This window comes from Pan troglodytes, chromosome 18 (assembly GCF_028858775.2).
Source record: "Pan troglodytes isolate AG18354 chromosome 18, NHGRI_mPanTro3-v2.0_pri, whole genome shotgun sequence".
NCBI classification, from domain to species: domain Eukaryota; kingdom Metazoa; phylum Chordata; class Mammalia; order Primates; family Hominidae; genus Pan; species Pan troglodytes.
The window spans coordinates 70,131,505-70,145,093 of NC_072416.2; the positions used below are offsets into that span (position 1 = coordinate 70,131,505).

Consider the following 13,589-nt stretch of genomic DNA (forward strand, 5'->3'; position numbering starts at 1 on the left):
CTACACTGATGGACCATTTTTTAAATCCATCAGATAGGCAAAGGTAAAAATTTTGATTAGTTCTGTGGAGGAAAAGCAACCTCACACATTGTGAAATAAGTTGATTGTAACTGTGTGAATTTATTTCTAGTTTCTCTATTCTGTACCGTTGCTCTGTGTGTCTGCTCTTGTGCCAATGCCATGCTGTTTTGGTTACTATAGCTCTGTAGTATGTGTGATGCCTCTAGCTTTGTTCTTTTGCTCAGGATTGCTTTAGTTCTTCAAGGTATTTTGTGGTTCCATACAAATTTTAGGATTATTTTTTCTATTTCTGTGAAGAATGACATTGGTATTTTGTATTTCGATAGTGATTGCATTGAATATGCATATCACTTTGGTCAGCATAGAAATTGTAACAATATTAATTCTTCCAATCCATGAGCATGGAATATTTTTCCATTTTTTGTGTCCTCTTCCATATCTTTCATGGGTGTTTTATAGTTTTCCTTGTAGAGCTCTCTCACTGTTTTGGTTAAATTTATTCCTAGGTATTATTTTATTTTATTTTTCATAGCCATTGTAAATGGGATTGCTTTCTTTTTTTGATTGATTATTGTTAGTGTATAGAAATGCTACTGATTTGTACATGTTGGTTTTGTACTCTGCAACTTTACTGAATTTATCAGTTCTAATAATTTTTGGTGGAATCTTTAAGTTTTTCTAAATGTGAGATCACATCATCTGTTAAGAAGGATAATTTGACTTCTTTTCAATTTACATGTCCTTTCTTTCTTTCTCTTGCCTAATTGGTTTGGCTAAGACTTTCAATACTGTGTTGAATAGAAGTGATAAATTGACATCACATTTCACCTTTTCTTTTAACAAAAAAAAGGTTTTACAATGGGTCAGCCCAATATGAACTATTGGAAACATCTCTAAGATAAATTAAGGAAATACACACACTATGGAATAAAACAGCATGAAGAATCTATGTTTAAGAGGTAGCTATCTATTCTCCAGGGATTTGTGTTACCCTTCCATAGAGTAAAGTTGAATAAGTACCAACTCAGGGACTAAACTTCCCAGCTTCTCCTGCATTTAAAATCACTGTTACTTCTTGTGGAATATGTGCAAAGTGATCTGATAGGACTTCTGGGCAGGGTGATTAAGAAGCAATTATGTCTTAGTCTCTCTCTCTTTTTCCTCCATTTGCTGCTAAAGTGAAGACTGAAGCCCTAGGCTATGGCAGAAGTTGGGCGCCTGAAGTACACATGGAAATATGCCAACTGAACATTGGACTATCACGTGAGTCCAAACTAAACTTTCATTGTGTTAAATCACTGAGATTTTAGGGTTTAGTTATTGCAGCAGCTAGCATTACCTCACCTAAGCAGTATGTTGTTATTTGAATGTATCTATTAAATGTAATACATGTGTGCATCTGTATGTACAGTGTGAGAGAGGGAATACACAAACTGAGAATGGTGTTTCACTCTTGGGATGGATGGTATTCAGGTTCAACATAAGAAGGAGACTTCTCATGTTCTGTTCTTTATACCATATTGTTTGAGTGTAATATCTAGCAAGAAAAAAAAATATTTGACCTTAGAAGGAAAGGAAAAAGTAGGGAGAATATTAGAGATATGAAAGATACTGAAGGAATAGGGAATACTTGAAGAAGTAAATTTCTTAGATGCATTAAGAAAAAAACTGATTCAAAGGCATAGTTAGAGGCTTATAATCAATAGAGATTCCTTATCCTCTGACATGAGAGGTGGCGGAAATAGCAGTTATATTGCCCATAACAAGAAAAATAGTGCAAGTGAAAAAATACCAAAGTGTAATTTCTCACCTGTCAGATGGACAGAAACCCAAAAGTTAGATAATACATTCTGTTGGCAAGCCTGTGGGGAAACAACATTCTCATATATCAGTGGTGGGAGGGACAAGAATATGGTAAAAAACATATCTTTGACCTAGGACTTCCCCTGTGGTTATCTGTCCTGTAGGTCAAGGGTCTCCTACCCTTGGGCCATGGATCAATACCAGTCTGTGACCTGTTAGGAACCGGTAGCAGGAGGTGAGTAGCAGCCTAGCGAGCACTACTGCCTAAGCTCCACCTCCTGTCAGATCAGTAGTGACATGAGATTTTCATAGGAGCAGAAACCCTATTGTGAACTCCAAACACAAGGAATCTAGGTTATGCACTACTTATGAGAATCTAATGCCTGATGATCTGAGGTGGAACAGTTTCATCCTGAAACCACCGCCCCCATGTGTGGAAAAACTGTCTTCCACAAAACTGGTCCCTGGTACCAAAAAGGTCAGGGACCACTGCTGTAGGTAAACCTGCACTGGTACAAAATGACAGAAATATACACAGTCATTTATTATAGCATTGTTATATTGTTATATTGTTATTATAGCATTGTTGCATGAATACAGGATTGGAAATAAATCAAGGATCTAGTAATAAGGGACTGGTTGAATAAACCATGGAACACACGCAAACACACACACACGTATACAAAATAGAGCTGTATATACTGGTATGGAGAGATATACAGAATGTATGAAGCTGGTGGGGGAAAGGGAAACAATATATAGAGCAGTGTTTATTGTTTGTTACCTTTTGTAGGAAGAGTGGAAAAGTAAGAGTATATATTTGTATTTTCTTGTATTTTTGTAAAGAAACTGGAAAAATAAAAAAATAAGCAACTAATGAAATGGTTACCTATAAGGAGTTGACAGGAAATATGGTGGCAGGAGTGGGACAAAGATTCATCTGTTGAATTTTTTGTATAACATTGACTATTTAAAAACTTTTTGTTGTGTACTTTACACAAAAGAAGAAAGAATAGGTTAACTAACCTTGATACCCATCACCTAGCCTCAACAATTATCAATGCATGAGCTATATATTACTTCATCCATAATTCCACACCCATTTCCCTTCACTAAATTATTTTAAAGTCAGTGTCAGACATCACATTATTTCATCTGTATATATCCATAAATATTTCACTGTGTATCGCTAACAGATAAAGGCTATTTTTTAAAAAATCATATCACACTAAAAATTATTGTAATTTCTTATGTCTAATGGAAATTTAAATAATATCTAATTAGACTACATTTTTGTGACCATTACCTGATATTTCAGCTGCCCTGTTTCCTTCTTTATTTATAGTGTCTAAGTTTATTGTGGGTCTTCTTAGTACAAATTAGCAATAAATTTTCTCTTGGAAATAATCTCAGAGAAAAGCCTCAAGAATATTACAAAGAATTTCTGTATACTCTTCCCCCAGATACCCAAATTTACCATATTTGCTTTTTATCGTCCTCACAGTCTGTCTCTATGTATGATATCATATATTTAATTATATATGTGTTATGTTTTTCTGAACCATTTAAGGGTAAGTTGCAGACATAACACCTCTTTCCCCCAAAATACGTTCATTTGTATTTTCTAAGAATATCCTGATATATAACCACAGGGGAAATTAACATGATACAATACTATTATGAAATCTACAAATCTGATTCATATTACACCTTTTTTTCCCTTGTATTTCTTTGCCCTTACAGGAAATAAATAAATTTTTTTTCTGTATCAGAGTGCAATCTAGTATCTCACGTTGCATTTATTGTCAGATCTCTTAGTTTCCTTTAATCTGAAGTCATCCTTGTTTGTCTTTCATGACTTTAACCTTTTTTAAGTAGTGCAGGCTAGATATTTTGAAAAATATTACTCAGTTTGGGTTTGTCTGATGTTTCTGCATGGTTAGAATTTTTGGTGAGGACACCACAGAAGTGACTTGGTATCTTTCTCAGTGTATCATATTAGGAGGGATGTGATATCTTTTTATTCACATGTTTATGTTTAATGTTGATGTTAACTTGGATCATTTGGTTTATGTGCCATCTTATAGGTTTCCCATTGTGAAGTTACTCTTTTCTGTCTTATAATTAGCAAGAATTTTGTTGGTAAAATAATTTGAGATGATGGAGATATCTTGTTATTCGTAAGGTTTTCACCTATGAATTGTAATATATATTGATGATTCTTGACTAAATCTGCTTTTACTATAATATTTGCCAAATGATTTTCTTACCAAATAGTCCTTTCACATTAACTGGCTGGTGTGTTGCTATGAAGAAAAGCTTCTCCTCCTCTCCCATTAAGAAAAAAAAAAGGATCATTATGGACTCACGGATATCACATTTTTTCGGTGCTTATATTGTCCCAAATTCAGCCAGTAGAAATCTCTTCAAGCTGGCTCCAGTGTTTCTCAAATGTCCCTGTCTTTTTTTTTTTTTTTTGACAGGGTCTTACTCTGCTGCCCAGGTTGGACTGCGGGTGGCACAATCACAGCTCACTGCTGCTTAGACCTGAGTTCAGGTGATTTTCCCACTTCAGCCTCCTAAGTAGCTGGGACTACAGGTGTTTACCACCACAGCTGGCTAACTTTTTTGATTTTTTGCTGTTGTTGTTGTTAGTAGAGACAAGGTCTCACCATGTTGCCCAGGCTGGTCTTGAGCTCCTGAGCTCAAGCGATCCTCCTGTCTCGGCCTCCCAAAGTGCTGGGATTACAAGTGTGAGCCTCCAAACTTGGCCCCTAACATTTTTTTTTTTTTAAATCTCTTCCTTGCTTTCTGGTATAACAAAATGTTCCAGACTCATGTTCTATATTCCTTGCCACAGTTCTTCTATTAAGCCGTTTCTCCAGGGAGCCCTGGTTTCTTTTAATGATGTAAATCATCCTCTGTATACCAGATATACTTATTGTTACCAATTTTCAATTCTTCTTGCCTCAGTGTTGACTTTTAAAGCACGTAAATGTATTGTCTTTTTAAAACATTATAGTTAAAAAAACAGACCTGAAATCTCAAATAGATTGCAAAACCAAGTGAATATACCATTAAGAAGAAAAATGTAATACTGTCTGAGGACGCAGCCTTTAGAGTTGAATAGTTTAGGGTTCAAGTTCACCACCCCCAGTTAATAGTTTTGTAATTTCATTTTATTTACCTGCCAAATGATGATGGACAACCTCATTGGGTTATTGTGAAGATTTAATGAGATTTAAACCTAGTGACTCATATTTTACATCTAAATGTAGCGATGGCTTTATGAATAACTGTTTATACTTAGCAAGTATTGGACATTATATTCAGGAAGTATTTGTTGAGTTGAATTACAGCTCTCTCAACTATGAGATACATTTCTAGATTCATTAGTAGTGGACTGTTTCTAGTATTCCCTAATTCCATATTATTAATTCATAGACATGCGGACACAAAGCAACCTGGAATTTCTCTTCAGCTCCAGGATGTTCTGAGTTGATAGAAACTTGAGCCAACAATGCCTAAATCACACTTGTTAGATATACGGAAATAATTTATAAAAACCATTTATTTCAGATTAAACCTATATCTGCCTTATTACTAAATTTCTGCAGGTATATTATTATAGTGTTTTAAACTTTGACACTCTAGAATTATAGGATGAAAGTGAGAAGCAGGGAGAACAGCAGAATATTGGATTTAACATAATAGTGGAACTCATGTAGTTTAGCACAGGAAGGAATAGACAGGAGCGTGTTATTATAAATTGGATTTTCAGTTGGTTCATACATGTCATACAATATGAAAGTGTTCATTTAGGTTCTTATCAACTTCAGGAAGATGGCAAGTTGGCTGTTTTTGCAGCTGCATCTGTTATAGTTTCTTATTCCCCAATAATTATGAACTGTATATATTCAAGATATAATATACACATGGCACTGATGGAACTATTATGCTATCATTGTCAGTAGTTTTCACTCCTACCCTGCCAAATAAGCACCATACTGAATGTTTTGGATGGGGAAAAAAGGGACAAGCCAGTGCAGCAATGGTGGTGGTTAGTCACTTATACTATAGCAAAAAATTGGACTGGAGAAGGACCATTTCCTTCAGCATAACTCTCTATATTTCGTAAGCTTTGCCCAAAACTATTCGAACCAGCAAAAATGACTTATCCTAATTTATAAAATGTTTGCCAACATTAATTAGATGTTTCTTCTACTTCTCTTTATATAGATTACCTTGAAGGAATGTATGTTCTTCACGTGGATGGAGAGAGATGCAGTGTGTGTTTATTTTAGAAATACTGTAGGAATATAGAAAACATAAGTAAAAGTTGTGATGGATAGTTGAAAGGTTGCCTTCTACAGACATTGTATTAGCCAGGGTTCTTTTAAAGGGATAGAACTAATAGGACAGATATAGATATATATATTATTATCAGACTTACTTAACTTACATGATCACAAGGCCCCACAATAGGCTCTCTGCAAGTTGAGGAGCATGGAGAGCCAGTCCGAGGCCCCAAACTGAAGAACCTGAAGTCCGATGTTTGAGGGCAGCAAGCATCCAGCATGGAAGAAAGATGTAGGCTGGGAGGCTAGGCCCATCTCGTCTTTTCACATTTGTCTGCCTGCTTTATATTCCCTGGGAGTTGATTAGATTGTGCCCACCAGATTAAGGGTGGATCTGCCTTCCCCAGCCCAGGGACTCAAATGTTAATCTCTTTTGGCAATACCTACACAGACACACCCTGGATTAATACTTTGTATCCCTCAATCCAATCAAGTTGACACTCAGTACTAACCATCACAGACATGTAGGCAGAACTACAAAAAGGAAAAGAAGGAACTGTGATAGCTATCATATGAGAACTGTGTAATAACTATGTAATGGGATTTTATAAATATTCTGATAATTTTTTTAAATGACATAAGTAAGCTAAGGTTTTCTTATATTCCACACTACATGGTGAGGATTGAGTTACTCTTTTTATAGTATCTTTAAGATTCACAATTAAAATATATTATGAAATCTGCCAGACACAGTGGGCCACGCCTGTAATCCCAACACTTTAGGAGGCCAAGGTGGGTGGATCATTTGTAGTCAGGAGTTCGAGACCCACCTGGCCAACATGGTGAAACCACCACTGTACTAAAAATACAAAAATTAGCTGGGTGTGGTGGTGTGCACTTGTAGTCCCAGCTACTTGGGAGGCTGAGGTGGGAGGATCGTTTCAACTTGGGAGGTGGAGGTTGCAGTGAGCCAAGGTGGTACCACTGCACTGCAGCCTGGGTGAGAATGAGACTCTGTCTCAAAAAATAAAGAAAATATATTATGAAATAGTTACAGTACTGTAAAAAGTATTACAGTATGGCACAAACTTGTGGCAGCATGTGCAGCTGTTCTCAGAGGGCAATGCAGAGTGGTGTGGGCGTGTCATTGCTCTAAACTTTTCAATAATTGCTAATGACTATTTCACTTGGGCATGTAAAAACCATAAACTTAATTCCATTAATTCTCAATACAAAAAGATGTGTTCATGGAATGTTCAGGTTTTCATTTTCCATTGCTTTTCAGACCCTAGGGAAACCTTGAAATTATTCCTTAAAATCTGAAACAAGAGTTTAGATGTAGACCTTCATGTTTTGTTACTCCTGACATTATCCCTGGATAATATCATTCATTCTAATAGTTTTAGCCACAATACATATGTGGTGACTTAAAGCACACCTCAATACCACCATTTTCTTTTCTTTTTTTTTTTTTGTTTTTTTGTTTGTTTGCTTGTTTGTTTAGACAAAGTCTCGCCCTGTCACCCAGGCTGGAGTGCAGTGGCGCGATCTTGGCTCACTGCAACCTCTGCCTCCCGGGTTCAAGCAATTCTCCTGCCTCAACCTCCCGAGTAGCTGGGATTATAGACTCGTGCCACCACGCCCAGCTAATGTTTATATTTTTAGCAGGGATAGGGTTTCACCATGTTGGCCAGGCTGGTCTTGAACTCCTGACCTCGTGATCCACCTGCCTCAGCCTCCGAATGTGCTGGGATTATAGACGTGAGCCACCGCGCCCAGTGCCACCGTTTTCTACTGCATCAATACTGAAACAACAACTAATGATCCAAATAGACCATGCTCTTTTCTTTCTTCGTATTGTTTGCTCTACCAGAAATACCTGATTCTCAGGAGCTCCACTGTTCTAATCCATGTCTTATTTAGTTGACTAACTTTTGCTTATATTCCAAGATAAGTTGCACACCACCTCTACTAAAGAGCTTTCCCTGATAACTGCCAACATCTGTGGACCTTGCACTTCCTGATTTTCTGCATCAAATCTATTCCTGAAAGTATGCTGAATAATAAGGTTTTGGATAATAAAAGCCTTCATTGCATTATTTTAAATGGAAAGAAACAGATTAAACATTCTAATCAACGAACAAGGATTTCCAGAATGAATAAAAGAGCAAGATGCCACCATATGCTCTCACAAGAGACATACCTTGGATTCAAAGACACAAAAAGGTTCAAACTAATGGATAGGAAAACTTATACCACAGAAACAGTAATCAAAATAGAGCTGAAGTTGGTGTACTAATATGAGACTTTAAGGCAAAAATTGTTATTAGAGTCATAACAGGACAATTTATAATTAAAGTGTCAATCCATCTAGAAGATGTAAAAATATCAAACAAATATGTACTAACACCAGACCCAAAAACATAAAAAGCAACAACCAGCAGAATCGAAGGGAGAAGTAGACAGTAAAATAATAATAGTGGGAGACTTCGTACCCCATTTTCAATAATAGCACAACTAGGAAGAAGATCAACAAGGAAGTGTCATACAATACCACCAACTAACATGAACTAACAGGATCTATAAAACACTCCTCACAGCAACAACAAAAGTATATATTCTTCTCAAGCATACATAGAATAGTCTCCAGAATAGACCATCTGTAGTCCATAAAATAAGCCTCAATAAATTTAAATGATTGAAATCATACAAAGCATGTTTTCCTACCACATTGGAATTAAATTAGAAACAAGGGAAAGAAATTTGGGAAATCCAGAAATATATGAATAATTAACAATACACACATGACCAATGAATGAAAAATTTAACAAATGAAGTGAGAAAATACTTAGAGATTAATGAAAATAAAAATAAAACACAGCAAAAGGTATGAGATACAGTTAAAGCAGTACTTACATGAAATTATTGATATAATGCCTATATTTAAAAAAAGAGTTGAAGTCAATAACAATCTTAAGAAGCAATAAAAAGAACAAACTAAACACAGTGAGGCAGAAGAAAATAATTAAAATTTGAACAAAAATAAATATAATACAAGATAGAAAAACAATAGAGAAAATCAATGAAACCAAAATTTGGTTCTTCGAAAAGATCAACAAAATGGACAAAACTTTAGCAGACCAATAAAAAAGAAGATTCAAATTATTAAAATCAGAAATGAAGGAGGAAACAACACTTAAACCGCATGTCCTCACTTATAAGTGGGAGCTGAATGATGAGAACACATGGACACAAGGAGGGGAACAAAACACACTGGGCCCTGTAGGGGGTGGAGCTGGAGGGAGGGAGAGCATCAAGGATAAATAGCTAATGCATGTAGGACTTAATACGTAGATGATGAGTGTGGCAAACCACCACGGCACACGTTTATCTATGTAACAAACCTACACGTCCTGCACATGTATTCCAGAACATAAAATTAAAGAAATGAAATGAAAAGGATCGTAAGGTAACACTATAAACCACTGTACACCAACAAATTATACAACTTAATGAGATGGAAAATTCCTAGGAAGACAAAAACTACCAAAGCTGACTCAAGAAAAAATAAAAATTTGAATAGACCTGTATAAAAAGTAAAGAAATTTAATTAGTAATTTTTAAAATTCCCACAAGCCTAGGCCCAAATACCTTCATTGGTAAATTGTACCATTTGTTTAAAGAACATTAACACCAATCCTTTACAAATGCTTACAAAAATACCTGAGTAGGAAGTACTTCCCAACTTATTCTTGTCAAGTCAGTATTTCCCCGATTCCAAAACTAGACAAAGCAAACATGAAAAAACAATGCTGACCAATTTCCCTTGTAAATATAGATGCAAAAATCTTCAACCAAATACTAGCAAATCAAATCCAGCTATATTATAATATATATATTCACTATAACCGAGTGGGATTTATCCTAGGAATGGAAGTTTGCTTTGACATCTGAAAATCAATCTATGTAATGCATCAAATTAATACAACAAAGGACAAGAATACATAATCATTTCAATAGATACAGAATAAGTTTTTGGCAAAATTCAACATTCTTTCATGATAAAAACATCCAGCCAACTAGGAGTAGAAAGACAATCTGCCAACCTGATAAAAAGCATCTTCAAAAACCACACAACTAACATACTTCTTGGTGAAATACTAAATGCTTTTCAGAAAGATCAGGTACAAGATGATGTCCACTCTCAGTACTTCTATTTAACCTTGTACTAGAAGTTCTAGCCAGAGCATTTAAGCAAGAGAAAGGAATAAAAGGCATCCAGTTTGGGGAAAAAAATGTAAAACTCTTTCTGTTTGCATGATCTTGTATAAGAATACTTCATTTTACTGTGCTTCACAGATACTGCCTTTTTTTTTTCTTCTTTTTTAAACAAATGGATGGTTTGTGGCAACCCTGTGTGGATGAAGCCTATAGGCACCATTTTTCCAACAGCACGTCCTCACTTTGTCTCTCTGTGTCACATTTTGGTAATTCTTGCAATATTTCAAACTTTTTTTATCATTATTATATCTGTTATGCTGATCTTCGATCAGTGATCTTTGATGTTACTATTGTAATTGTTTTGAGGCACTACAAACTGTCTATGAAAGATGGTGAACTTAATGAATGTGATGTGTGTTCTGACTGCTCCACTGACTGGCCATTTCCCTGTCTCTCCCTATCCTCAGGCCTCCCTATTTCCTAAGATACAACAATATTCAAATTAGGTCAATTAATAACCTTGCATTGGCCTCTTAGTGTTCAATTGAAAGGAAGAGGTGCACATCTCTCACTTTAAATCAAAGCTAGAAATGATTAACCTTAATGAGGAAGGCATGTCAAAAGCCAAGATAGGCCAAAATCTAGGCCTCTTGTGCCAAACGATTATCCAAATTGTGAGTGCAAAGGAAAAATTCTTGAAGGAAATTAAAAGTGCTACTCCAATGAACATACAAATGATAAGAAAGCAAAATAGGCTTATTGCCAATGTGGAGAAAGCGTTAGTGGTAGAAGATCAAACCAGTCACAACATTCCCTTAAGCCAGAGCTGGATCCAGATACAAGGCCTTACTTCTCTTCAGTTCTAGAAGGCCATGAAAGGCAAGGAAGCTGTAGGAAAAAAAAAAAATAGGCCGGGTACGGTGGCTCATGCCTGTAATCCCAGCACTTTGGGAGGCCGAGGCTGGCAGATCATGAGGTCAGGAGATGGAGACCATCCTGGCTAACATGCTGAAACCCCCGTCTCTACTAAAAATACAAAAAATTAGCCAGGCATGGTGGCACACACCTGTAATCCCAGCTACTTGGGAGGCTGAGGCAGGAGAATCACTTGAACTGGGAGGCAGAGGTTGCAGTGAACCAAGATTGCGCCTTTGCACTCCAGCCTGGGCCACAGAGCGAGACTCCGTCTCAAAAATAAAAATAAATAAATAAATAAATAAATAAATAAATAAATAAATAAATAAAGCTAGCAGAGATTGGTTGATGAGGTTTAACAAAAGAAGCAGCCATCTCCGTAACATGAAAGTGCAAGGTGAGGCAGCAAGTACTGATGCAGAGGCCTGCAGCAAGTTATCCAGAATATCCAGCTAAGGTAACTAATGAATGTGGCTACATTAAACAACACATTTTCAATGTCGAGGAAATAGCCTTCTATTGGGAAAAGATGCCATCTAGGACTTTAATTGCTACAGACAAGTCAATGTCTGGCTTCAAAGAATTAAGGGACAGGTTGTCTCTTGTTAGGGGCTAATGCAGCTAGAGTCTTTAAGTGGAAGCCACTGCTCATTTACCATTCTGAAAATCTTAGGGCCCTTAAGAATTATGCTAATTTGGGGGGTTTGGTGGCTCATGCCTGTACTGCCAGCTACTTGAGAGGCTGAGGTCAGAGGATTGCTTGAGCCTGGGGATTTGAGGCTACCCTGGACAACATAGTGAGACCCCATCTCTAAAAATAATAATAATTAAAAAAAATTATGTTAAATCAACTCTACCTGTGCTCTATAAATGAAACAACAAAGCCTGGGTGACAGCACAACTGTTTACAGCATGGTTACTAAATATTTTAAGCCCACTCTCAAGACCTACTGCTCAGAAGTGAAGAATCCTTTCAAAATATTCCTGCTCATTGATGATGCACCTCATCACCTAAGAGCTCTGTTGGAGGTGTACAAGGAGATTAATATTGTTTTCATGCCTGCTAACACAGGAGCCATTCTGCAACCCATGGATCAAAGGGTCATTTTGACTTTCAAGTCTTGTTATTTCAGAATAGATAGCCATTCCTTTGATGGATCTGGGCAAGGTAAATTGAAAACCTTCTGGAAAGGAACCAGCATTGTAGATGCCTTTGAGAACATTTGTGATTCATGGAAGGAGGTCAAAATATCAGTATTAACAGAAGTTTGGAAGAAGTTGATTCCAACCCTCTAGGAAGACTTTGACGGGTTCAAGACTTAATAGAGGAAGTAACTACAAATGTGATGAAAATAGCAAGGGAGCTAGAATTAGAAGTAGAGCCTGAAGATGTGACTGAGTTGCTGCAATCTCATGGTAAAACTTTAATGGATGAGGAGTTGTTTTGTTTTGTTTTTTCTTTTTTTGAGACAAAGAGTCTTGCTCTGTCACCCAGCTGAAGTGTAGTGACGCGATCTCGGCTTACTGCAACCTCTGCCTCCAAGTTCAAGTGATTCTCCTGCCTCAGCTGTAGCTTGGATTACAAGTGCCTGCCACCACGGCCAGCTAATTTTTGTATTTTTAGTAGAGATGTGTTTTCACTATGTTGGCCAGAAGGGTCTCGAAGTCCTGACCTCAAATGATCTGCCCACCAAATATTTAAAGAATATATTAACACATATGATAAAATATTTTATTCAGAAAAAGTGAAAATAACCCAAAGGTCCATCAGCTGAAGAATGCAAAAGTAAAATGCCATATATTCATACAATAAACATTCTTTGACCATAAAAAAGAATGAAGTAACATTATATACTACAATATGGATTAATTTTGAAAGCATTATGCTTAGTGAAAGAAGCCAGTCACAAAGGCCACATATCATATGATTCCACTTATAAAAAATGTCCAGAATAGACAAAACAATAAATATTTTGAGTCATTGAAGTTTTTCCTTCTGTGGCTCATATTGTCCCCATCAGGCCTATCGTCAAGTCCTGTATATTTCTTCTAATTGAGAAACTCTTCCTTTTCCCCCAGTTTATATTTTTCTCTAAGGACATGTGCTAGTAATTATTTGAATTTTATTTAAATCATTTAGGTATTAACTCACTTTATAACATAAACATATGTATGAGTGAGTAAGTATGATTAGTTCTTTTCTATCATTAACAGATATAAAATCAGGCTGGCAAGTACTTGGCTGACATTTCATCATTCCTTTTGCCTAATCAATCCACTACTCTGCTTGTAAGCTCAGATGGCCTAGGAACATTTCTTGACACAGTCCTG

General features: G+C 36.3%; 1 protein-coding gene across 24 annotated transcripts in view; it reads left to right on the top strand.

Moving 5' to 3' along the window:
• Nucleotides 1-13,589, top strand: part of LOC134808766 (uncharacterized) — a 418,516-nt gene that overhangs the window by 130,488 nt on the left and 274,439 nt on the right. For 22 of the 24 annotated variants that reach the window (XR_010152427.1, XR_010152431.1, XR_010152426.1 and 19 more), the window contains one exon: nucleotides 1,201-1,284. Coding sequence is in view for 6 of the 24 variants with exons in the window: in XM_063797382.1 (XP_063653452.1) it covers nucleotides 1,201-1,284 (84 nt within the window). In the remaining 18 variants the exon portion in view is untranslated. Of the gene's footprint in view, nucleotides 1-1,200; nucleotides 1,285-1,988; nucleotides 2,060-13,589 lie in introns of all 24 variants that reach the window. The other 2 variants (XR_010152437.1, XR_010152438.1) reach the window with 1 other exon arrangement.